This window comes from Salvia splendens, chromosome 18 (assembly GCF_004379255.2).
Source record: "Salvia splendens isolate huo1 chromosome 18, SspV2, whole genome shotgun sequence".
Lineage (NCBI taxonomy): Eukaryota > Viridiplantae > Streptophyta > Magnoliopsida > Lamiales > Lamiaceae > Salvia > Salvia splendens.
In genome coordinates, this window is record NC_056049.1 from 436,132 (window position 1) to 460,898 (window position 24,767).

At 39.4% G+C, this 24,767-nt stretch overlaps 3 protein-coding genes, 1 non-coding gene and 2 pseudogenes across 6 annotated transcripts; 2 read left to right on the top strand and 4 right to left on the bottom strand.

Moving 5' to 3' along the window:
- Positions 1–5,167: 5,167 nt before the first annotated feature.
- Positions 5,168–8,740, bottom strand: LOC121776385 (protein IQ-DOMAIN 5-like). 3 transcript variants are annotated; one of them, XM_042173557.1, is made up of 6 exons: positions 8,628–8,740; positions 7,032–7,145; positions 6,719–6,883; positions 6,310–6,537; positions 5,861–5,974; positions 5,168–5,783 (listed from the first exon to the last, which is right to left on the bottom strand). In XM_042173557.1, the coding sequence occupies exons 2-6, from the start codon at positions 7,104–7,106 to the stop codon at positions 5,424–5,426; spliced, it is 942 nt and encodes a 313-aa protein (XP_042029491.1). In that variant the 5' UTR covers positions 7,107–7,145; positions 8,628–8,740; the 3' UTR covers positions 5,168–5,423. The 3 variants fall into 3 exon arrangements, with proteins under 3 accessions (XP_042029491.1, XP_042029490.1, XP_042029492.1); XM_042173556.1 differs by lacking the exon at positions 8,628–8,740 and adding an exon at positions 8,239–8,580; XM_042173558.1 differs by lacking the exon at positions 8,628–8,740 and adding an exon at positions 8,162–8,182.
- A 3,047-nt stretch (positions 8,741–11,787) lies between these two features.
- TRNAI-UAU lies at positions 11,788–11,861 on the bottom strand. The gene has a single exon. It is a non-coding gene; the product is annotated as a tRNA-Ile (tRNA).
- Positions 11,862–12,212: 351 nt separating this feature from the next.
- On the bottom strand, positions 12,213–14,095 carry LOC121776347 (annotated as a pseudogene).
- A 2,791-nt stretch (positions 14,096–16,886) lies between these two features.
- LOC121775754 (pentatricopeptide repeat-containing protein At1g28690, mitochondrial) lies at positions 16,887–18,743 on the top strand. Its single transcript, XM_042172795.1, has one exon. The coding sequence runs from the start codon at positions 17,012–17,014 to the stop codon at positions 18,590–18,592; it is 1,581 nt and encodes a 526-aa protein (XP_042028729.1). The 5' UTR covers positions 16,887–17,011; the 3' UTR covers positions 18,593–18,743.
- Positions 18,744–21,036: 2,293 nt separating this feature from the next.
- LOC121775984 (F-box/kelch-repeat protein SKIP6-like) lies at positions 21,037–22,668 on the bottom strand. Its single transcript, XM_042173101.1, has one exon. The coding sequence runs from the start codon at positions 22,641–22,643 to the stop codon at positions 21,540–21,542; it is 1,104 nt and encodes a 367-aa protein (XP_042029035.1). The 5' UTR covers positions 22,644–22,668; the 3' UTR covers positions 21,037–21,539.
- A 62-nt stretch (positions 22,669–22,730) lies between these two features.
- Positions 22,731–23,682, top strand: LOC121777794 (annotated as a pseudogene).
- The last annotated feature ends 1,085 nt before the right edge of the window (positions 23,683–24,767 follow it).

Consider the following 24,767-nt stretch of genomic DNA (forward strand, 5'->3'; position numbering starts at 1 on the left):
ATCAATAATGTAACCATTTTTAATCGGAAAAAAGAGAAAAACAATAAAAATTACTCTAATAAAAAGAGAATTTTACTTAAATCTTTACGAATATATAATTAATTGACGGAAAATTTGTACAATACTCCCTCCATGTCCCAATTAAATGTCTATAAATGGTCTCTAATAAATGTCACCTTAAGTGAACCTTACATTTCAATAACATTTTCTACTCATTTCCTTTACAAATTTCCTTTACAAAGTCAAACAATTTATTAAAACTTGCATTGATTAAACATGAGACACTTAATAGGGACCGGATAGAGTAATAAATAGTGTGTGTGATTGTGAAGCCTTCCCGTGATGAGGCACTCCACGCCGTGCTGCCCTCCAGTGCATCTCGGTCCTCAGGCATGCATGTCGGGAACTGCATCTTTTAAATTGTGTGTTTGCTCTCTCTATTGAATGGAGTGTCTTAAATAAAGACTCGGCTATCGATATTGATCTCTTTTTGCTAGTTCTACTATATGTGTTTGATAGTTTGACTCAATTATTAGCAAATAGGTATAAGCATAAGATATAAATTATGTTACACTCTTTCACTCAGTTGCATCATAAGGGAAAAATGTTTTTTTTAGGCTATTTATCAATTAGAATTGAGGATTTCCTAGCTAGTGAGTATGGACTAAGGAAGGTGTAACGAATTTTTTATTTCATTCTCGTTTCGGGCCTTCCATAATGGGCCGTACAAATATAAACCAATCCTAGCTACTCTTTGTGGGGGGCCGTTTGAGGTTATTTGCTTTCAATTTTGGGTGGTGGATTTGTCTTTGAAACCCAAACATACTTCTAACCTATCAGACCATCCGCAGCGGTGCTCGCTGGGACGGACGGCGTCCGTGCCGCTGGCGCGGCAACGCGCTGTCCGCCGCTGGCACGGTGCTGTTCGATGCATCGAGCTCGTCCGTGCCGCTGAGCAGGTGACGTAGCGCGTTTCTATTCGCCAACGGATTCTATTCACCGACGTAGCGCGTTTCTATTCGCCAACGGATTATCCGTTGGATTTTCCTTTTATTAAAAAAAATCAAAAATAATACCAAAATCCCAAAATATAGTCGTTTTATTACAGTTTTTGAATTTTTTTTTATTTTTTTATAATTTTTTTAAATCCCAAAATCATCTATAAATACACACATTCATCATCCATTTTTCACATCAAATCATCTCTCATTCATATTTTTTCATACAACTCATCTACATCTTACTCTCTCACTCAAACCATCTCTAAAAAATTCAAAAATAGATTTCATCGATATCATTGCGAAAGCGGGGCGCGAAGAATAAGAATACTATGAACAATATCGTGCCCCCTATGTCGCCGCCACTACCCCCGCCCCTTCTTCTCGACCAACTAGATCAATTCATCGGTACATCCCTCGTGACCGGGAGGGAGCCAACGAAAGGCTCGTTGCCGACTATTTTTCCGACCAGCCGCGGTTTCCGAAAGATTACTTTTTGCGCCGTTTTCGCATGTCAAAACGGTTGTCTATGCCTATTGTCAATACATTGTCCGCCCGTGTTGAATACTTTCAATCAGTGGCGGATCCAGGACCCGAAAATGGTGGGGGCGGAACTTATATTTAAATATTAAATATTTAATTTAATATTATTTTTAATAATAAAATAAATAAAATATTATATTAATATTTAAGTAGCACTAGGTTCATTAATAAAATATAAACATGCTTCAGCTTGCAAATATGTATTATTCATTTTAAAATAAAAAAATATATAAATATAAACATGCTTTAGCTTGCATATTATTCATTTTAAAATATAAAATTATTGTAAATATATGTACATTTTAAATCACTGTAAATATTATATACAAAAGTGATATAAGTAGAGCACTAAATATTTATATTTCAAAAATATTTAAGATGTTTACTTTGTTACATAGAGAATAATTAAGATGCATGGATCAAATTATAAGTACTATAGGATAAAAAAGACTTTAACACAAGATTAAAAATGATTTTAACTAAAGAATAAATATAACAACATAATATATGCAACTTAGTAAAAGTTTAGATTACATAGAGTATTAAAAGGTATTATTTAGATAATAAGAATAAATATGAATGGATAAAATAAAAAACGAAAAATGAAAAAAAATATGTTTTTGTTAAGGATTGAACCCTAGACATCTTAGTTAAAAATCCAACAATCAAACCATTGAACTACTACATTTTATATGACATTTATTAAAAACAAAAATATTTCTACACTCTACGGAGGGGGCGGATATGCTATTTTCGGCTTGATTCAATGAAAAATTTAGGCTCTCCGGACGGTCGGGTAGGGGCGACCGCCCCCACCTGCCCCCTGGATCCGCCACTGCTTTCAATCACGTAGAGACGCAACCGGTCGACAAAGTCTCTCGACGTTGCAGAAGTGTACTTGTGTCATCCGACAACTTGCTACTAGGCAAACAGCTGACCTCTTCGACGAGTATTTGCATGTGGATGAGTCAGCTGGAATCCTATGCCTCAAAAATTTTTGCGACGACGTTTGTTCTGCTTTCGGTGAGGAATTCCTTCAGGCACCCACCACCGATGATTGTCAACGGTTGCTTTATCTTCACGAAACAGTCCACGGTTTTTCCGGTATGCTTGGCAGCATGCATTGGAAGTAGAAGAATTGCCCGACTGCTTGGAGGGGGCAATACTTAAGCAGCCCAAAGGCGGCGGCCCAACGCTTATCCTTGAAGCGGTCGCCGACTACCGCCTATGGATTTGGCATGCATATTTCGGTGTTGCCGGATCCAACAACGACTAGAACGTGCTCTATTCGAAACTACCTATGCTGAAGTGATCTACAATAGTTGTTTCTCAATTTTCTAGCGACGGCCAATACTAACCTCACAACTTGTGTTTTCTAGCATAATTCCATGTCATATTTTTGGGACGAATTCCTTTCAGTCGACAACAAGTTCTGACAATGCGAGCTTTATTTTCTAGATCCCTACATAATCTATTAATCCCTCCCTCTACATAGTCTCACACCATATTTTTAGCATAAGTATAGGCTTCCCCTTTACTTAATAACACCCCTACACAAAAAAAAAAAAGAAAGACATGGATAAAATGGGAGAACCAAAATTTCATCACATCAACAAGAGCCACCACCCCTCGCCAACAAAGCTAGGCCGCCTCGTCCGAGCCACTGGTAGAAAGGACCGCCACAGTAAAGTCTCGACGGCGGCGTGCGGCTCTCCCCCAAAACCGCCATTCTGTTCTACGACTTGCAGGACCGGCTCGGCTGCGACCGCCCCAGCAAGGCCATCGATTGGCTGATGGCGCAGGCCAAATCTGCCATCGAAGGTCCAGGAGGAGCACTTGTTCACCGGAAGGGAAGATCAGCTCTTTCTTGAATTGTTCGATGCAAATTGCTCACCGGAAGGGAAGAGGGAACCCCTTCAGTCCACTTATTACACTCAGTTCCAAGGCTTCCGATTTTCCGACCAGGAGCTGACCAACTTCTGCGCCGCCTTTGAGCATGTCTTCTTCGTTCTTGCAGCACTATTAAGCATTTACAGATTTACTTTTAACATTGTTTGTTCAATTTCATTTTCTTAGCTAATGTACACCATTTTCAAGATTGATTGATGGTTTTTAATTATAATTCTGTTTCAAAGAGATGATTAAATCACAGTATAATTAAACCTCATACACCAATTATACAGAAAGAACTGAGTTCAAGAGTTGCTAAACAACTTTATAGGTCCACTATTCATGTTCTTCATGGGGTACGTCAATTTTTCGGATCAGACCTCAAATAGTTACAATGTACAGGTCACGAATATAATTAGACCACACTTGTATTGGTTATGGTATTATCACTATTTTTTTAATTGATCATTTATTTTATTAATCTTTAATTTTATATTTTCTTTTAAATGGTGATATTTATGAGATTAAAAATATAAAAGTTTCATAATGGAAATACAAAAAATAATTACAAATCACATAAAATTCCTAATTAGAAATGAGTAGATTTGTTTTCAATTAAATTAGAATAATTAAAGAAAAGAAATGAACAAAATTGGATATATGGAAAAATAAAAGAAATTAAAGAACTCTTTCATCCCTCTCCCCGCTCACAAACGTGCTTCCTGATTGGGCGGTGAAAGGTAGGAGCGTGTGCAGCTTAGACCGCAATGTCGGCCGCACAGGCCCAAATCATGGTTTGCGGCCGACATTGCTCCACTGCAATAGGCGTTTCTCGGCTGCGCCTCAGGTCTAGCCCATTTTTTGAGTGCCCTTAATTTGGAGTTCTAAAGGGGTGTGAAAATAGCAAAAATGTAATCAGGCAATGACTCCCATGTGATATTGTAAGCTGGCATAATTATTAACAAGTGCAGCTAAGTACTGATGCAATAATTTTGCTTCATTTAGTAGTTAGTACTCAAAAGCTACTATTATACACAACCAATCCCTGTTATTCTTCTTAGGTATTTTAATCAATCAATTATCCACTTATCTTTTGACAGCTGTGCTTTTTCCACTATATAAGTTCAAAGGAGCCCATAATTACTCAGCTGTCAATTTGTCGTCTATAATTAGTTAAGAGGTGGGAAACTATATATAGATGGTGATAAATTGATTCAAAACTGATTAAGGTTACTTCCTCTGTCCCAACCTAATTATTAATTATTAATTGAGACATTTCTATTTTAGTATAAGAATTTAGATAATGGTGTTTAGTTAATTAAATTATTAATAGTAAAATAAAAAATAAAGAATAAAATAAAAGTAAGAATAAAAAAAAAATAGAAATAAATAATAAAGTATAAGAAAGGAGTAAGTTAATTATTATCAAAAAAGAAAAACGCCTCCATTAGGCTAGGACGGAGGGGGTGCTTGTTACTTGGAACAATTATGTGACCATGAACTGCATGTGTCATTGTCCCGAGATTAAGTATCAAGCTCGAATCAAGTGTTGTAACTCGATCTTATTTGATCCATCAAATTGAAATGAGCAAACAATAAGAAAATAACTTAATTAAGAACTACTATTACTTATATATTCAACTCAAAGTAATATATTTTCTTTTTGGAATGTACAATAAAAGCGGCAAATTTCTAAACAAAAGAAACACTATTGTCTCTATTTTGTACAGCATAAATTTTTGTAGCAAACAAGAAAGGTGTCGTTTTGAGTGGAATAGAGAAAGTAATTCGTAAACATAAAATTTTCAATTTACAAAAAGAAGCCATGATCACACCACAAGTACAAAACCAACACACACATACAAGTATATCACAATAACTTAATGTTTCATAATAAAAAATTTACAATATTATAAGGAAGAAAAGAGAGTACTTCCTGAAGGTGGAGCTCAGATCAAATCCTCTATCTGCTTCAGTTTTTGCATTTTCACATCATACTTGGGAGCTTTCCTTTGCATTCTTCGTTTTCTTCTCTTCACTTTTCACGCTCACTTTTTTAACCGTAGCTGCGTTGTAAGACAGTTTACGGGCTTTTCTGGTGGCCTTTCCATTAGGAGAGATCCGTGTGACCTTTCCTGGCACCTTGCTCGCAGGGGAAATGGTTTTCTTAACCGCCTTTCCGTTAGGCAAGATCAGTTTCGCGTGTCGGGCCTTCTTTGCTTTTTTGGGGATATAAACTCGACTTTCCCATGGCCTAGCAGCTATCCAACGCTCCATCCAGCTCCAGCCCCAATCCGCTTTACTAAGTTCTTTGTTGCTCGGTCCAAAACTTGGCATCGTGTTGGCCCTCCACTGCACACGTTTTGTTAGATTTGTTTCTTGGGCTCAAAGATGATGAAGAAATCGATAGATACTACAACTCGACATACCTGACGAGTAAAGGCATACGCCAAAGCTCGTTCCCTTCTCAGTGCTGCTTCTTCTCTGTGATGTATTCTTGCAAGGGCTTCAGTCACTGTTTCAGAACCACCACTCCACTCCACCTGTCCCACATTTTATTTATCGAAGAAATGTGACATCCGTCTTAAATGTGTAGTTTCAAGTGACAGAATACTTCGGTTTACATATAGAAATCGTGATGTATATAAGGTGTGTTAGGAGGCTTCCTAAGCACAGGACGACTGATAGTACTACTATCGATACATGTAAAGAAACGACAATGATATATCGTTCGCTTCCTTTTCCCCTATCACACACTATCTCTTGGTCTTTAAGGTCACTTTTTTCCACAAGGAAATGGAAAGAACAGCAATTTCAATCATGACAATTCCTCCAACATAAAATTATGCATAATTTTAAGGAGAAAGTTTTGTATTACCTCAAAGTCATGAAGCTTAGCTTCGAGCTTCAACTGATTCTCGAGCTTCTTCTGCCTAAGTTGGCCTTCCATAACCATATTAGCACGACGTGATCTAATCTGGGCCTGAGTTTTCGTCCATGAGTGCAGGCGACCCAATGTAGTATGTGCTTGATTCTTAACAGAATCACACTGCACCAGCTTCTGTAACCTTACATTTCCTCTCATTCGACATAAACTTCTCCTTGCCTAAAACAGGAGAGGAAAAGCATAGTCAATTCAAGAGTTTGAGAAAAAAAAAACCATAGACTTATCATAAGTTCATAACGATCTTCATATTTGAAAGCCCAAGACAGTTATGGGGAAAGGCAAAATAAATGAACCATGTAAACTAAGACGATAGTGATTGCTAGCAGGGAATATGACATACAACATGTGCACGGTATGCAGTCTGAATCTTTCTAGCAGCAACATATTCTCTGGAGAGAACGACACTGCCCTGATTGTCGAGACAAGCGCCATTGGCTAGTGCTAGACACCCTCTGAGAGAGCAGAGATCCTCTCTGCAGCCATCTATGCGTTGAAATGAAGATCGCTGCTCAACAATATCGAAAAAAGATAGTAATATCAGAAATCAAGAAGATGGGACCGAATCATCTTCAGATAACTTGAATAGTCAGTTAACATGGGAGGAAAACAAAACATAGAAAACCAAAGATTCAGACTGGAGTTGAGCTTCAAACCTTCACTCTACGTGATTTCTCTCCTTTCACTTTCCTTTTGCTGATTATATTCTTATACCAAACACCTGAACCCATACTCAGTGCTTAAAGCCTGGATGTGGTAACTGAAGGACCCTATAGAAATCACAGATTCCATAAATTACATTCAGTATATGAAACATCTAATTAGATATATCGATGAAATGCTAATGGATAAATGGTGAAATGTATAAATCAGCATAAAACAAGATGTTAGAATCATATGATTAATGAAAGAGATTGCTCTAATTAGTAAGGAATTCTCAATATTTTCCTCTTGTGAGCTCAAACACCGGCAACCAGAAAGGACGGCAAGAAACTTCTACAAAGAAGAAAGCTTGTGTGACACAGCACCTGCTCACTCGCCCAACTATATTCCAAAGAAATGCTAATCGATAGAAGGCAAAACGTATACTTCAGCATAAAATGAATAACGAAATAGATTGCTCCATTAGCAAGGATTTCTCAATGTTTTCCTCTACTGAACTCAAAAACAGGCAAACGCGAAGAAAGCTTGTGTGACACAGCACCTGCTCACTCGCCCAACTATATTCCAAAGAAATGCTAATCGATAGAAGGCAAAACGTATACTTCAGCATAAAATGAATAACGAAATAGATTGCTCCATTAGCAAGGATTTCTCAATGTTTTCCTCTACTGAACTCAAAAACAGGCAAACGCAAAGGATGGATTAAGAAACTTCAATAAAGAAGAAATCTTTTCCATCTCAAAGACAGAATTTACAATGTGTCTTTTCATATGTGGATAAAACAGTACAAGAAATGAAATTTAGAACACAAAAATCTGATATTAATTTGTCCTGTCACAAAAAAGAATTCTCAAATCCAGCCTAATCATCAAAAGGGATCATTAAACCTAAACAATACATCACTGGAATTATGAGGCACGAAACTGGGATTTCAAAGAACCATTCAGATTGAAATAAGCATCAAATTCAATCAAGTAGTACAAAAGACTCGGTTTTTTCCAATTCAGCAGTCCATAGAAAGTAAATGCTGTAAAACTAAAACTGCTCAAGAATCACAAAAACCCACATGTTTCTTTCAGTGCTAGTTGAAAAGAAAAATACAAAAAGGCCACATTTTGCTTACAGACACATGAAAAAAACATTCTTGAAAGGTGCAATGAAGGAATAAAAGAACATGGGCAAGTCAAGAAGCTCACATACCAAACTCCTTTTAGGCAAAAGGGTTTCTCTCAAAGCTGACAAAGAAAACCAAGAAAGCTAAAGAGCAGTGATGGAGATTGGAAGTATGAGGGAAACAGAAGAAAAACAAAGGCTTATATGCAGAGGCTTGAAGTGGAAGGTAGAGAGGGAAAGTGGGTAGTGTTGGTTTTGCCGATATTAGCCATGGCCCAGCGACTGCTGACCTCAAAAACAGAGGTTGAACACAATCAAACTCAAATGTATCACCAAATAAGAAATTCTATCCTGTCGCTTTAGATTACAATTATTTGAAGAAAATTGATGCCTTTCCTCCATCAAGGGGTTTAATTTGGAGAAATTTCGCAATTTAATCCAAGTAAATTTATGGTAATAGAGACACTCGAACTAACCTGATACAACCATCAATCATTATTCGCATTGCCTCTTATCATTTTTGTAGGAAAAAATACTTTAAATTAACCTCCTAAGGCTAATTGAATTGTGTATCAATGGTATTTGATTTAATAGAATAGATAAGATTCAGTCGTATAAATATTGTTCGATTAAATTGCAATACTATAAGATAAGACTGAATCAAGAATTTTCAACTAAATAAATAGGATTCAATACATAATTTCAAGCCAATGTTATGTAGAACTGGTAAGGTAGTTTAGCCTTTACAAAATTAATCTCAACTAATCTTGTGACTATTCAATCTCGGGCTATTTCAAATCAAGTTAATTTTCAGCAACAGAAAGTATGAATGTGTGGTGTGGAAGTTTTTGTGCAATTAGGGCTGTTAGGGTTGACATGTTATTCGGTTGAGTATGATAAATCTTGACAAAATTAGACTAATTCCATAAAGGATTATTTAATCTTAAGTGACTGAATATCTGCTGTAAATTTTATAACTGAAAAGATTAAAAATTGGAATTACATCAATATTAAAATGGTTCAAAATACAAGCATGCATTTAATTGGTTTTCTGAGCTGATAAATATACACACAAAAATTCAGCTAAAATCGGCATGTCTGTTTGGTGTGAACGATGATTTACAGATGAGATATGTTACGTGTTTTTAGGCCGTAAACTGGCAATTATAATCGTATTAAATGTCACACTTAATTTTGAATAATTAACTCATACGTAGATTGATTTTCTTATTATTATAATAATAATAATAATAAAGACGCTCATTATAGTTTGAGCTTATTAATTATGTAGTAGTTTGAGTTAATTAATTAGGTTAATCCGAATTGCATGTCTCGTAGTTTTCTATAAGGGCACCCGCAACGCGGGCCGTGGCCGTCGCGGGTTCCGTTCCGGCGGAACGGTTCGCCGGCGCGACGCGTTGCGGCTCGCCAATCCGTTCCCAGGCCGTCCCCATTCCGTGCCGTGAGCCGTGCCGGCGAGACGCGGCACGGCTTGTTCCTCCACGCGCGCCGCCGCTGCCTGCGAGACGTGGCCGCCCCTGCGTCGTGCGTGACGCCCACTCGCCGACCCGCGAGTGGGCGTCGTTAATTATGACGCAATAAATCATTTTTTTTTAAAAAAATTCGAATTTTGTAAAAAAAAAAAAAATTTTAAAAATGTGTAAACGGTCATATGACCGTTTTTTATATCCGTTTAACATTTTTTTTTTATTTTTTTTTATTTTCTTATTCTATAAATACACCTAATTTCATATTCATTTCACACAACTACACATCTATTCTTCCTACATCAACATCAATTCCTCTCCAATTTTCATATTCAATCTCTTCACAAAATGTCCGGCGACGGCAATTACGGTGGTGGCGGCGCCGGTGGGTGGGATCTTCACAAAATGTCAAGGACGAGGAAAGGTGGGCCGGCGGTGTCCGCTCGAGCTCGGGCTCAACCTCAAAGCGCACGAAGCACACGGCGACCGGCAACTACTCGTCTGGTGACACCGGTGAGGCCGGCGAGGGTGAACCGCAGGTGTTTGGGGGTACGGGGGATCCAACGCCCGGCGAATACGGGGGATCCAGCGTTGGGCGCCGTCGGTCGCAAGGGACGAAGGCGGCGAAGGCGGCTAGAGCGAGGAAGGGCCGAGGCGAATCAAGCCAGTCGGCCTCGGGATCGGGCTCGCGGGGACGCTCGGACACACTTATGGTGGCGTACATGACCGCCACAATGGCGGACACTTCCCGCTTCTCGTACGCCCAATTCACGGCCTGGTGGAACGGAATTGTTGCTATGGCAGCACATCTTGACCTTCCGACTCCCCCTAAACCTCGACCGCCTCCGGAGGATGATTCGCCGGCAGAGTAGTTTTTTAATTTTCCCACGTTTAATTGTGTGTTTTTTATTGTGTGTTTTTATTTTTTTAGGATTTTAATTGTGTGGTTTTTATTTTTTTTAAGTTGTAGTTGTAATTTTTTTTAATGTTGTGTGTTTTTTAATCAAGTGTGTTTGTTTTTTATTAAAGTGTGTTTTTTAATTGAATTGAGTTGGAAATAAAAAAAATGAAATTGAATGAATAGTAATTTAAGGAACGGTTAAGGAACGGTTAAGGAACGGAGGGTTGCAGGTTCCGTTCCTTAGTTAAGGAATGGAGTAAAAAAGTACAGTGGGGCCCTCAAATAGTGGTTTAAGAAACGATATAGGAACGGTATAGGAACAGCGTTGTGGATGGCCTAACAACTAGCAGTTTTGGAACAGTTGGATCACCAAAATCCTAATGCTTATTTATTTCGATTAATGATTATTAATTAGATTAAATATTTTACAATTAAGTTATGTGTTCCATGCAGTCACGTACATTTCTTTATTCACAATATGAAAATGTGCCAATATAAACAATTTTTTGTATAATTAGGCATTACATTATCACGACTTTCTTTATAATATGAGTATCCCGATCCATCCATGAGGGTATGGATAAATTTAACAATTTGAGCTGTTGTTGATTTCAAAGTGCGACTGGTGATTGCCCGGCCTCGTGAGCCTTCAGGACCGGATCACCTCTGTTATCTTCCATTGCAAGCAACGATCATCGCACCACTTATGCCGTATGATGCTAGTGACAACCTTTTCATAATGTCCGATCCCACGAATTTAGTTTCATATAAACCTAAAACACCATGTGTTAAGGGGAAATGAAGAGCCAAAAATCACATCTTAAAGTTGAAGATACTAAGAAAAATTGTCCAAAAGAAACCCCTTGTTTATTCAGTACATATTTTGTGGTAACATAAATCATGAAAAAGAGGTTGTAGGTTTTGATGTGGAATTGTTAGGTGAACCGTTCATGTTGGTCTTTATGTGATAGGAGTATAAAGTATCACAAATATCATTGCTCCATCACCAACAAAACTACTATTCCATTAGTCCAGATATATCTCCACACTGTTCTATCTTTTTGTTTGATTCTTCCTATCAATAATTAAGATAACATTATTCTAGTTAAGCTCAGACACAGTGTTTGTGAACAAGCAACTCGAACCTCTAAGAAATAAGCAACCAAAATCAGAAAAACATGGTTCTAGCGGGCCCGATGAAAAGGTCCTGGTAGCAGCAACTCAAATCTTTAACTGAATAAAAAAAGATGGTCCTGGCGGGGCTCGAACCCGCGACCTTCGGCTCATAAGACCAACGCTCTAACCAACTGAGCTACAGGACCAATGTTTATTAATCCTACTTATATCATATTTATATATATATATTTGGGTGTACTAGCTATTTTAAAGAGCACCCCACCCCACAATGGGTGGGTGCCAATTTGGTCCGGACCGGTGGGGCATTGGGGGTATCAGATGTGAGTTTTAAGTTTAAAGTGAGATACATGAATACGACCACTTGTGCTTGATGTTGTCCAAATTCTTCCCTAAGTTAGTCTACAATTCTCCACTTCTATATTGAAATTCATCAATTCTTGTGTAAAATTTTCTTAACAAAGTACTCGTAAAAGGGAAAATCATATGACCAATGTTGCTACTAATAACACATCAAAATTTTCAAATGAAGATGAAGATTTCAACAAATTCTAACCAATCAACTTCATTCCACCAAATCAACCACAAATTAGTTTGTTTTGCGGCTCCAAAATTGAACAGCCAAGTATAAAAAACCTTCACCCCAAAACCTTGCACTAGAAAAAAAAAAGAAGATGAAATTTTTACCTCCCTCAGGCGAAAACTTCATAGAAATTCTCGATCACGAGCAAGCCCGAGTCGATTGACTCCAGAGGGTCTTTTCTAAGCCGGTGTCTCAAGCAGTTGGGGATGACAGTGGCAATATCCTCCGTTGTTACTTTATCTCTTCCCTTGAGAGCAGCCAATGCTCTTGCTGCCCTATTCGTTACTATATCGCCTCTCAATCCGTCCACGTTGAGCTCTGCGCATACCTTGGAGATTTTCACTCTAAGATCATGATCTATTGTAACGGAAGAAAGGCCACTCCTGGCCGCATCAATTTGCTGCTGGAGTTTCACTTGCTCCGCGATGTAGGACTTCCTGAATTCTTGAGGATTCTTGTCGAATCGTGCTCTCTCCTCAACTATCTTCACCCTGAGCTCTGCGTCCTTCACTGTTCCAACTTGGGCGTGCATCCCAAAACGATCAAGAAGCTGCGGCCTCAGTTCTCCCTCTTCCGGATTTCCGGATCCGATGAGTATGAACGTGTGAAATCGAGATTCCCTCTCTCTCCACAGTATTCCAACCCGAGGCTGCAGAATCAAGCAGAACGTCCACTACATGATCATCCAAAAGATTAACCTCGTCCACATACAGAATCCCTCTGTTGGCCTTTGCTAGGAGACCAGGCTCGAACGCCTTCACACCTTCGGTAACGGCTTTCTCAATGTCAATTGTGCCAAAAACTCTATCTTCCGTGGCACCCAAAGGCAGATCAACCATGTTGATCTTTGTAGCTACGACAGGGAGCTTTCATGACTTTGTCACGTACTTCCGGCCCCTGCACTTCAGCATCCTCTGGATCCGAGTTAAATGGATCCCCGTAGACTACTTTGATTTCAGGGAGTAGATCGACTAAAGATCTAACGGTGGTAGACTTCCCGGTCCCCCTGTCACCCATGATCATCACCCCTCCGATCTTCGGATCAATCACATTCAACAAAAGGCACAATTTCATCTCATCCTGCCCAACTATAGCTGCAAATGGATAAACCGGCCTCTGATTCTCCTTTGAAGAAGCGAGCTTCTGAACCTGATTATAGCCATAATGTAAATCCAGAGTTCTTCACTTAGCTACTAAACACTACTCTATAATCTAATCAAGAATCAAGTGAGATGAAGAACAAGTGATTTTACTTAATTATGACTTGAATTATCCACAATTACCAAAAATGAGATAATATGAACTTCTCAATAGAACTCACATACAACATCAACACACTCTTCAAAGCAAGAGACGAAATCAAAATGGAAACAACAACTGAAAAAGTGATTTAATGTGTTATGCATATTTTGGTAGTTGTGGATACAAAAATTGAGATAGGATTAACTTCTTAACCAAAACCATTAGAATTTTCTCGCAATACACACCCAAAATCAAAATGGAAACAAAATCAGTACCTCTTGCTGAGCAGGAGAAGTGGCAACATTGGAAATAGAGAAATGGAAATGCAAGGGGACTGCAACTCCTCCGTAGAATTTTCTCCCTGAGCTCAGCCCTACATCAATTAATAATGAGCATAAATTTGAAGAACAAGTGGGAAACAGAAGGGGGTTTAGCAAATGTACGTGGAGAAGGGTGGAGGGAGAGAGAGGGAGAGGGAGTTATTGATGAATGAGAAGCAAAGATTGCTGCAGCGGAGGAAGCTCCCATTATCCCAGCCATCTTCAACCTAGTGTGTGTACGTGTGTTACTTGGGTTGTGGTGAAGATAAAAGGATCAGATTCTGTCGCGATCGATCAAGAATCTGGATTATTTCCACAAATGTATCAAGATTCAAGGGTATCCACGTTTCTAGTTATAAGGATTTAAGAGCATCTCCAACAACCGGCGTCACCACCGCGACGCCGATTTTTCGCCGACGCCGGTTTGACGCCGAACCATTGGAACCGGCGTCGGCGAAATCGGCGTCAAAATCGGCGTCGCCATGCTGATTCCCGCGCTGAGGCCGGTTCCGACGCCGATCCTCACGGGAGCCATTGTGCGTCCCGGATCGGCGCCAAACCGGCGTCGGATTTAAATTTTTTTTTTTTTGTTTTTCGAAAACACTATATATACGCACGTTGAACCTCATTTTCATTCGCACCACTTGTTTTAACGAGTATTTTTTGGTGTGCTTCAAGCTCGATGGGCTGCAGTTAAGGGACCAACGCGTTTGTGGCATGTCGACTGCATTGCTGATATAATGTACGCCTGTATTATCATGCACAACATGATCGTCGAAGATGAAGGTGTACAACTGACTGATTGGGCCACCGACGATAATGAAGCAGGTCCAAGCCACGGCGTCACCACCGCCAACGTACGAGGTGGGGTACCGCACGATGAAGAAGCCCTCCTCCAAGCACATGCCGACATGCGTCAGACGGAGGCTCATATTCGACTGCAAAAGGATTTAGTTGAAGAGTTGTGGGCGCGGAGGATTACAAGGCGTTAGTTTTTATGCAAATTTATGTAATTTTTTAAATGTAATTTTTTTAATTATTGTACTTTTTTTTTAAATTAATGTACTTTTTAAATTTTAATATTATTATTCGAATTTTCCGTATTTGTCTCGTAAATTAAATTCCGTATGTTGATACGAGTGTAAATTAAATTATATAATTGTTATTAGTGATGTGGATAGGTAGTGTGAAGGCTATGTGAGGGCTATTTGATGTCCAGTTGATGTGGCAAGCTGATGTGGCAGGAGAATTGTAGTGCTGATGATGTGGCAGTGTGAAGGCTATTTGAGGGCTATTTGACGTCCTAACCTATTGGAGATGCTATAAGTTTCGAGTGGTGCTAAATGGCCAGCCATAAAAAGGGTTTTTTCTGAAAAAATCAGTCCGGTTCAATTAGATTTGGTTCACCCTGCAATCAACAATTTTCTAGGACGAATTTACCCTTATTTAATATAGTCATACGGACTTTCCACTGCACTGTCACGTCATACGGACTTCCCACTGCACAGTGGCGGAATTCCCGACAGACTTCCCATAATAATGCAATAAACAGGAATTCCGCGCGAATCAACGCAATGCTGGACGTCCGCACGAATTCCCCGCGGAACGCCGCGGACCTGCGAATTCCTCGACGAAATTCCGTATCCGTGCATGCCACGCACAATGACCATTAAATTGCAACTAGTGCAATGCGAGCAACTTCACAAGAAGTTATTAAATTGTAGTGATTAAGTATCGCATATATATTTAACACGGCCTAATATAAACATAATTTTTTATAAATATAAAATAAAAAATGTCAATAATATTTTTTAATGAATTAGAATCGAACTAAATATATAAAATAAAATAAATAATATTAAAAGTGCATGGAACGAAGATAGTGTTCACATATGTAGCATATCATTTTTCATTAAATTATTAGATAATTTCTTAATTAAAATATGTAAGAATATTATTTGTAAAATAAATACTCTTTAAAAGAAATCATACATCTAATTACTAGTTTCCAACCAATTAGAAACATTAACATTAAAATAGAGTTCCACTAATTCCTTTCATCAGGTTATTATTTTTTAATTTCTCTTTTGACTGATTTTAATAAATAGAATATTTTTTAAATTTATTTTATTTGAGTCTGTATAGTGAATTAAATATCAACTTTATTTGATTGAGATAGTTTAGAATTAGATGAACTAAAATTTAGCAGAAAGGAGAAAAGGAATAAAAGGTGGGAATTTAGCAGATTGTTGCTACATGGAAGAATATGTGAGAATACATAGTGGAGAAACAGCTCTATTTGATTCTTCGGCAAGAAATAAGCATGAATAAAGACTTGTAGTAATTCAATATAGATTGATTAATAAATGCATAAAAGAACCGAATACAAATTTTTTCTGCAAAAGGGCTATTTAGTAAAAACAGTACAACACTCACAATTAAATTTGTTATATTTAATGTTTTAGAAGCACAAATTATTTTTATACCCTTATATGGCTGACTATGATATGGCTGGATAATATTTCCCTTGACTTTTCCCCCTTTTTTTGACCTCCAATGGCTTTAAAAAAGTATAAATCTCATGATATGTAGTCAAATTCTATTAAAAAAATTAGTATAAATTTCAAAGTTGTTTGTATTTATTAAATGGTGAAAAGATTATCTTACTGATTTTTAAAATTGTGATATAAATAAGAATTTAGCCAAAAATTACAATTTCTTAGACAATTTACTCGGAAAATACCCTTGTGCTCTAAAAAAATAATACTAATGTAATATGACTAGTTTTAATGAAAGTGATCGATGTAAAATCAGGTAGAAACAATATTACTCCATAAAAGTGTTAATAATTATTAATAAATGCATTGTGAGTGAAAAAATTAAAATAATATTGCAAATAATAAAAAAAAGAAGGTGATATATTGTCTATTATAGTGTGTACAAATGAAACATAATTTTAAAAAAATGGTGTAATTTTTGTTTCGATAAACTAAATGTTGTGTGATCAAATGAATGCAGAATGATTAGTCAAAATATATGTCCAGAAATAAAAAATAAATTCTAGTAGTAAAAACATAATTACAGATTAAATTGAGCACATGATTTATCAAGTCACCTTAGTTATACTGATTTCCGAATTCTGAAATTCAACTTGGATTTATATCTCCTTTTTGGATCTCCAAATGGGAAGAAAATGAGGCATGGCAGATTTAGCAATATCAGTGCCCTAGTTCAACCCACAACCAATTGCCTACGAACAGAGCTCAACGCTGTCCCAGTGTTTTCTGTGTCATCGGCGCTGCAGAGTTACGTAAATTCCGATCACCCCTCTCACGGTCAAAAGATCCATTCCCGCATTATCAAAACTGGGTTCATACCCAATGTCAACATCTCCATCAAACTCCTCATCCTTCACATCAAGTCTTCATGTTTATCTTACGCGCGCCAGGTGTTCGATGAAATGCCTCAACGAACTTTATCGGCCTACAACTACATGATAGCGGGAAACGTACGGCACGGTTTTGCCGAAGAAGCGTTTGATTTGGTGAGAGAACTCTGCCTTTCAGGTGAGAAGCCAGATGCTTACACATTTTCGATGATTTTAAAAGGTTCAACTAGCGGAAATGCAGGGCTATCCTCACATTTTGTTGCGAGGGAAGTCCATGCCCAAATCTCGAAATCTTATGTAGTCGGTGACGATGTGCTCTACACCGCGTTAGTCGATGCGTATGTGAAGGGCGAGAGGATTGATTATGCGAGGAGAGTGTTCGACTTGATGTTGGAGCAGAACGTGGTCTGTTCTACATCGATGATCACCGGGTACATGAACCGAGGCCGTTGGGAGGATGCAGAGGATGTGTTTGAGAAAACTCTCGAGAAAGATGTGGTGGTTTACAATGCCATGATTGAAGGATACAGCAAATCAGTTGAAATGGCTAAGAAGGCCATAGAGATGTATATTGAGATGCAGCGTCTTGATTTCACGCCTACCATATCGACATTTGCAAGCATCATCGGGGCTTGTTCGCTCTTGTCAGCATTTGAAATCGGCCAGCAGATCCAAGGGCAGCTCGTAAAGACTGAGTTTTTCCCTCACATAAAGATGGGGAGTGCTCTGATTGACATGTACTCCAAATGTGGCCGGACGGAGGATGCAAGGCGCGTCTTTGACTACATGCCTAGAAGGAATGTCTTCTCATGGACGTCGATGATTGATGGATACGGCAAGAACGGGAGCCCAAACGAAGCTCTAGCGCTCTTCAACAGAATGATCAATGTCAGCCGGATCACCCCAAACCACGTGACGTTTCTTGGCGCGTTGTCAGCGTGCTCCCACGCGGGGCTGGTTGGTGAAGGGATGGAGATCTTTAAGAGCATGGAGAGGGTTTATTCAATGAGGCCAAGAATGGAGCATTATGCTTGTGTGGTTGATCTGTTGGGGCGCGCGGGGAGGTTGGACGAGGCGCTTGAGTTCATAACGCAGATGCCCGAGAAGCCCAACTCGGATGTGTGGGCGGCTTTGCTGAGTTCTTGCAGGTTGCAGGGCGATGTGGAGCTTGCTAGAGCGGCTGCGGACGAGCTTTTCAAGGTGAAAGAGGAGAGCAGGCCGGGGGCATACGTTGCGTTGTCGAACACGCTGGCTGATGCCGGAAGATGGGAGGGTGTGAGCCAGTTGAGGGAGGTGATGAAGGCTAGAGGAGTGTCTAAAGGGACAGGGTTCACTTGGATAGGGACAGATGCTGGTTTAGAAGCTTTCCATGCTGGGAGTTCTTAGCAAAAACATTTCAAAATCTTTTTTTTTTATAAAAGAATTTCATAATAGAGATTGCTTTCACTCAATTGTGTGAACTGGTATTAATTGACAAATGCTGAGGGATTTTGGCTCCATTTTATATTTGAATTCAAATTTCAGTACTTATTAGATACTCCATTTATCCGTGATTACACGTCCTACTTTTTGGCTGCAATGTAGTTTTACCAATTCCCAAAAAAATATGGTGAATTCTTGTTGATCTCTTTCTACTTCATGTTTTTCCATGAGACAACACACACACACACACACACACACACACACACACACACACACATATATATATATATATATATAACTCACGCGAGCTGGGATGGCATCCATTTGACAGAGGCGGCTTACGGATTGATTGCAGATGAATTACTGCGAGGATCTTTTACCATTCCTCCTCTCTATGCGTTTTGTGCTCCGCCTTCAAATAATGCTGCTCCATTTATCCCCGTGACTACTATGGTGACCCGATGCCCTGGTTTATCGGTTGGAGGCGAAGCATCTTAACAAATAAATTGCACTTTGTAAAACTAAAAACTATACTACCTTCTATAAACTCTCTTTTCGGTTGAACACTCTTTTTGTATGTGGTATAGAAAAATGTTAGACTTGACATGGAGTATATTTTTGTTGTATTCATTTAAGTTGATTCTAATATCTTAAGAGGATGTTCGGTTTGCAAGATTGTATCCCGTATTATTTGGTTCATGAGATTCAATCTCACAATTCAATCCAAGATAGATAATCATGGATAATTAGTCATAGCTAACCCCTATGACTAAAATAATCTCACAACTCAATCCTAGATTGTATCTTGATATTATTTTATCTAGGAAACCGAACACCACCTAAAAATATTTTTTAGGTGTCACTGCTTTTACAAAAATCATAGCTATCATTAGAGAATCACTTGCTCATCTAATCCATTTCACAGATAAAAAGGATTAATTATCGAAAAACATAACTCACGAATCCATTGGCCCGGCGATGAAGATGAATTACTCAATCGCCATTCTACTGATTTTAATATCAGCAAGCAATCGAGCTTCAAATCCATCATCAGCTTCGGCGATTCGCTCGCAGACACCGGCAACTCAATCCAATTCACTCCCTCCGCGCTGCCCTATGGAGAAACTTTCTTCCACCGCCCCACGGGGAGGTGGTCCGACGGCCGCCTCGTCATCGCCTCCGCAATCTCTTCTGTTAAGTGAACTGATAATTACCTATATAATTATTTAGTTTACTTTATGTAGTTGGGATTTCATTTGTTTTCTTAGATATTTTTAACGTACCTTGTAAATATATAGATTGTCTTTTATTGTTATTAAGAAAAATGAATTAAATAAAAGATTTATAATTCTTTTACCACTCACCGTCAATTGATTTGCAGCTGAGGCTTGGGGCTTCCGTTGGTGCTGCCATTTTTCGGTGGCAGCGATTTCAGCGGTGGTGTGAATTTCGCGGCAGTGCGGGACTCGTTTTGGGCAGATGAGGGGGTCCAGATTGATTTAGCGAATGTGTCTCTAGCTGATAAGTTGATTGGTTTAAGGAACTATTTTTGCCCAAAACATAAGACTCTTGTGGTTCCTGGGAATTTGCCTATCCTATGGGATGTTCGGCTCTTTATCTTACTTACTTCATAACCTCGAATCAAACATACTACCACCCTGAAACAGGTTGTCTCAACTGGCTAAACAGGTTTGCTCGCTACCATAACAAACTGCTTCAGATAGAACTTGACTTCATCCAAAAGCAGAACCCAAGCATCAACATAGTCTATGCAGACTATTACAATGCTGCAATGCAGTTTTACCAATTCCCAGAAGAATATGGTGAATTCTTGTTGATCTATTTTTACTTCACACTTTTTATGTGAGACAACTCATATATGAATATATGATGTTGCAGGAGCCCTTATAGCATGTTGTGGCAGTGGAGGACCATACAACGTTGATCACACGTCCATGTGCGGATCCAAAGGATCTAGCGCATGCGAGGATCCGTAGTTGCATGTTAGTTGGGACGGTCTCCATTGGACGGAGGCGGCGTACAGATTGATTGCAGATGGTTTGCTGCGAGGATCTTTTACCATTCCTGCGTTGCATGCGTTTTGTGTTCCACCTTCAAATATGATGCTTCGTTCATCCCGGTTACGGTGACTCGAACCTCCGATTTATTGGGTGGAGGTGAAACATCTTTACAAATAAATTGCACTTTGAAACATGTAAAACTACTGTTGCCAAATGTTAGCCGAAAGTTTAAACTATTTAAGAACTAGACCTTCGATAAAACAGCCATCTCTCAATCGACATTCTCGTTACTTTTTCTGTGTTGAGTGTATCTTGAATAACATAGCATATTTGTATATTTCCAAATCCAATAAAATAAAAGATTACTTCTTTCATAGAATTAAGATGTTTAGCTCAGTGCTTCATCACTAATTAGTATCAAATCCAATAAAATCTTGCTAAAGTAAGTGGTAACAGTAACAATCTTTATTGACACAGAACCAATACATATCACTTCACAACTTGAAAGACAAATGAAACATCATAAAATGGTGAAACATACTGATCAAAACAGACCACAAAAACGAAGAAGGAGATGAAGGTGCTGCCTAACCTTATCATCCAGTCCGAGCAATGCGAGATAGTAGCCCCTTTAGGCACGACAAGAATCACATCCAACCTCAATATCGCGCAACTCAGCCCTCCGTCTCCATCCCTTCCCACACCACACAGCTTCCCATCCAAATTCACCATTGTTAAGCTGCACAGAAAATTCGGGAGCCCTTTCTCCACCCCTCTCAGCTCCTTCAACACATCCTCCTCCTCATCATACCCACGAATCTTACCCATATAATCATATTAATACAGCACACTGTCCACCACCGCGAACCGACCCCTCCACCCCATACCCGTCAAAACTCAACAGCCAAGCAATGAGAGATGGTAGCCCCTTTAGGCACAACAAGAATCACATCCGACCTCAATACCACGCCACTCAGCCCTCCGTCTCCATCCCTCCTCACCTCAATCTCCGCACACATTATATCCACCTCTTTCCCATTCCCTTTCCCTTTCCCTTTCCCTTCCCACACAACACACAGCTTCCCATCCAAATTCACCATTGTCGAGCCGCACAAGAACTTCAGCAGCCCTTTCTCCACCCCTCTCAGCTCCTTCCACACATCCTCCTCCACATCATACCCGTGAATCTTCCCCAAATAATCGTAACAATACAGCACATTGTCCACCACCGCGGCTCGGCCCCTCCACCCCAAATCCAGGCTCTTAGGCACATTCCCCCACCCGCCCCGCCCGATGTCGAGCACCACACCACCTCTATCCGCCATTGCATATAACCTAGTCCCAATTACCGCGCTCGCGTGCATCCACTTATCCCTCAGCTCAATCTCACTCGGAATCGCAGCCCACAACCCCGTCGCTGGATCAAAAACCTCCGCCCAATTGATCGATCGAGACCAGTTATCGACATTACACCCGCCCATTACATATATCTTCCCGTCCAATTCCCCCGACGCGGAAAATTCCCGAGAAACCCTCATTCTATGCCCTAATTGCCAATTATTCGACCGACAATCGAAGATCCAGACATTGTTCGAAGGAATATCGCTGAGAGAGCCGCCGATTACGTATATTTTGGGGCCTAGGGCTAAAACTGATGATCCAACGGGGTGCTGAGGGATTGAGGGGATGGGAGTGAAACTGCGCTTCGAATTTTGGGGGTTTCGCTCGGAATACCAGTTGAAAGAAGAATTGATCCGGAGATTGAGGTAGAGAGATGATTGGGATGTACGGAGGAGAGATCGGGTGCGGAAGAGCTCCGGTGAATTGACGGCGGCGCGCCACGATTTTGAGACTAGAGAGAGGAAGGGGTGGCGGAAGCGCGGCACTCTGGCAAGGATCTGGATTGAGATATCGTCCGGGAAGTTCTGAATCAGTGGGGGTGGAGCTGAAACTGGGGACCCGGCCCCAGCGGCGGCGGTGGTTTGCTCCGCCATACTTAAAATTTAAGGGAATTTTACTCTTTTTATATAATTATTTGTAGAGGAAAGGGCGTCCCGAACCGCCGAACGTGTGGACATTTTATGATTTTGGTCATAAATATTATGTTTTAAATTTTTGCATCCCAACATTTTAACTCGGGCCGAAATCAGTCCTAAACCAATGGATCCATCAAATTTTAACAATCAACGTTTTTAATTCGGATTTTGACCAAATTAAATTGTTAAGTGTGATTACTACCTCCCTAATTATATCCATAATTATTATAATAATTTATCATTTAAAAAACAAAACAAAGCTAGTCTTCGGAATGGCAGAAGCCCCTGCTGCTTCCACCTCCGGTTCGCTCCGGTGTGGCGGCGCCTGTGGCTGCCGCCTTCCTCCTCCTCTTCCTCTACGCGCTCTTCGCCTTCTTCACTTCGGACAATTTAGCCACTTCGAAGAATATGCTCTCAGCATAATTTTCGTCGCGATTTTCCTGTTTTTGCTCTCGAGAAACAAGGGTTTAGTTAGCAGGAATGTCAATTTCTTCAAGCAAACCCGCGATGAGTATGGGAAGAGGTTAGGGTTTTTGCGTTTCGCTTTGAGAACTCACTCGAAGCCTGTGCAATGGTTCATCGGCGAGGCAGAATTGGAGAGTAGGAAGATTGTTCGGAAGGTGTGGAGTTTTACAGCAATGGCGATTTCTACGAAGAGGAGTTTCACAAGGGGGCATGTAACGGAAGCGGTGTGTACAATTACTTTGTGAATAAGAGGTATGAAGGGGATTGGATCGATGAGAAATACAACGAGTATGGGATCGAGAGCTGGGCGAGAGGGAGCAGGTACAGAGGGCAGTATCGCCATGGCTATGGAGTGTATAAGTTTTACACATGGGATTCGTATGCTGGAGAGTGGTGCAATGGGCAGAGCCATGGCGTTGGAGCTCAGACTTACGGCGATGGGAGCTGCTTCGTCAGCGAGTTCAAATCCGGGGTTAAGCATGGCTTTGGATGCTACCATTTGAGCTTAGGACTTACTTCTGTGGTGGATTGATCCGTGTGGTGGTTGTAAGTGATAGAGATGAGTGGGGATTATATTTCTGTTCTGTAAGGATAACCGGTGACAGCCGGCGGTCGACCGGCGGCAGCTGAGTAGCTATTGACTTGCGAATTTGGGGCGGGGTATCGGCGACGATCTTCCATTGCGGGAGTCGCGGCAGGGGAGAAAATTTTTGATGTTTTTTAATATTTTAGAATAATAATTTTTTTAATTAAAAAATCTAATAAAAATGCTTAACTTGGTCAAAATCGGCTAAACAACCGTTGACCGCTACTTTTAGATGGAGCCGTCCAAAATGGGCTGATTCCGACCCGAGTTAAAATGTTGAGGATGCAAAATTTCAAAACATAATGTGTAGGATCAAAATCATAAAATATTCAGGACCAATTTTGACCTTTACTCTTATTGGAAAACCCCAAAAATTTACAGAATTTATATTTAGAAATTCAAATTAAATATTAGACGATAATCAACGTGCAATTTTATTAATATTGGCCCAATAACAGTTAATTTTAAAATGAAAACCTGGCCCAATTGGAACACGTCGTTAATTATAATGAAGCTACGCCCAATTATTTTATACTATATATTCTTTTAAATTTTAAAATCTAAATTGAATCAAAGTGTGGGACATATATTTATAATCAAACGAAGTACATAAAAAATATTTTTAAATAAAATAAAAAAAAATATTCTCAATCGAATTATTTGGTTTTATAGTACTCCGTATTAAAGATGAACAAGAATGGTCCCTATTTATGGGGATGATTATATTATTTATATATAATGTTTTACGATGGTATTCAGTTTGCAAAATTGTATCTTGAGATTAAATATGTAGTGTGCTTGGTTTATGAGATTCAATATCTCAACTCAATCCTAGATGGATAATCATGAGATAATTAGTCATAGCTAACCTCCTATTAATAAAACAATCTCACAACTCTATCTTGGTACTATTTTATCTAGGAAACCGAACACCACCTATGTTGATATAAAATTTGAAGCTTGCGTAAATAATAGTATCACTCTCCTTCGTTCATAAAAAATAGTCTAATTGGTGGGATGCACGAGTTTTA

What these genes read in the sequence shown, in the direction of transcription:
- LOC121776385 (XM_042173557.1), bottom strand. Translation starts at nt 7,106, where the DNA reads ATGGGTTCAGGTGTTTGGTATAAGAATATAATCAGCAAAAGGAAAGTG. An exon ending in AGAAATCACGTAGAGTGAAG is followed by an intron (nt 6,884 to 7,031) that starts GTTTGAAGCTCA and finishes ATTGTTGAGCAG; the next exon opens with CGATCTTCATTTCAACGCAT. An exon ending in CTGCATACCGTGCACATGTT is followed by an intron (nt 6,538 to 6,718) that starts GTATGTCATATT and finishes CTCCTGTTTTAG; the next exon opens with GCAAGGAGAAGTTTATGTCG.
- LOC121775754 (XM_042172795.1), top strand. Translation starts at nt 17,012, where the DNA reads ATGAGGCATGGCAGATTTAGCAATATCAGTGCCCTAGTTCAACCCACA.
- LOC121775984 (XM_042173101.1), bottom strand. Translation starts at nt 22,643, where the DNA reads ATGGCGGAGCAAACCACCGCCGCCGCTGGGGCCGGGTCCCCAGTTTCA.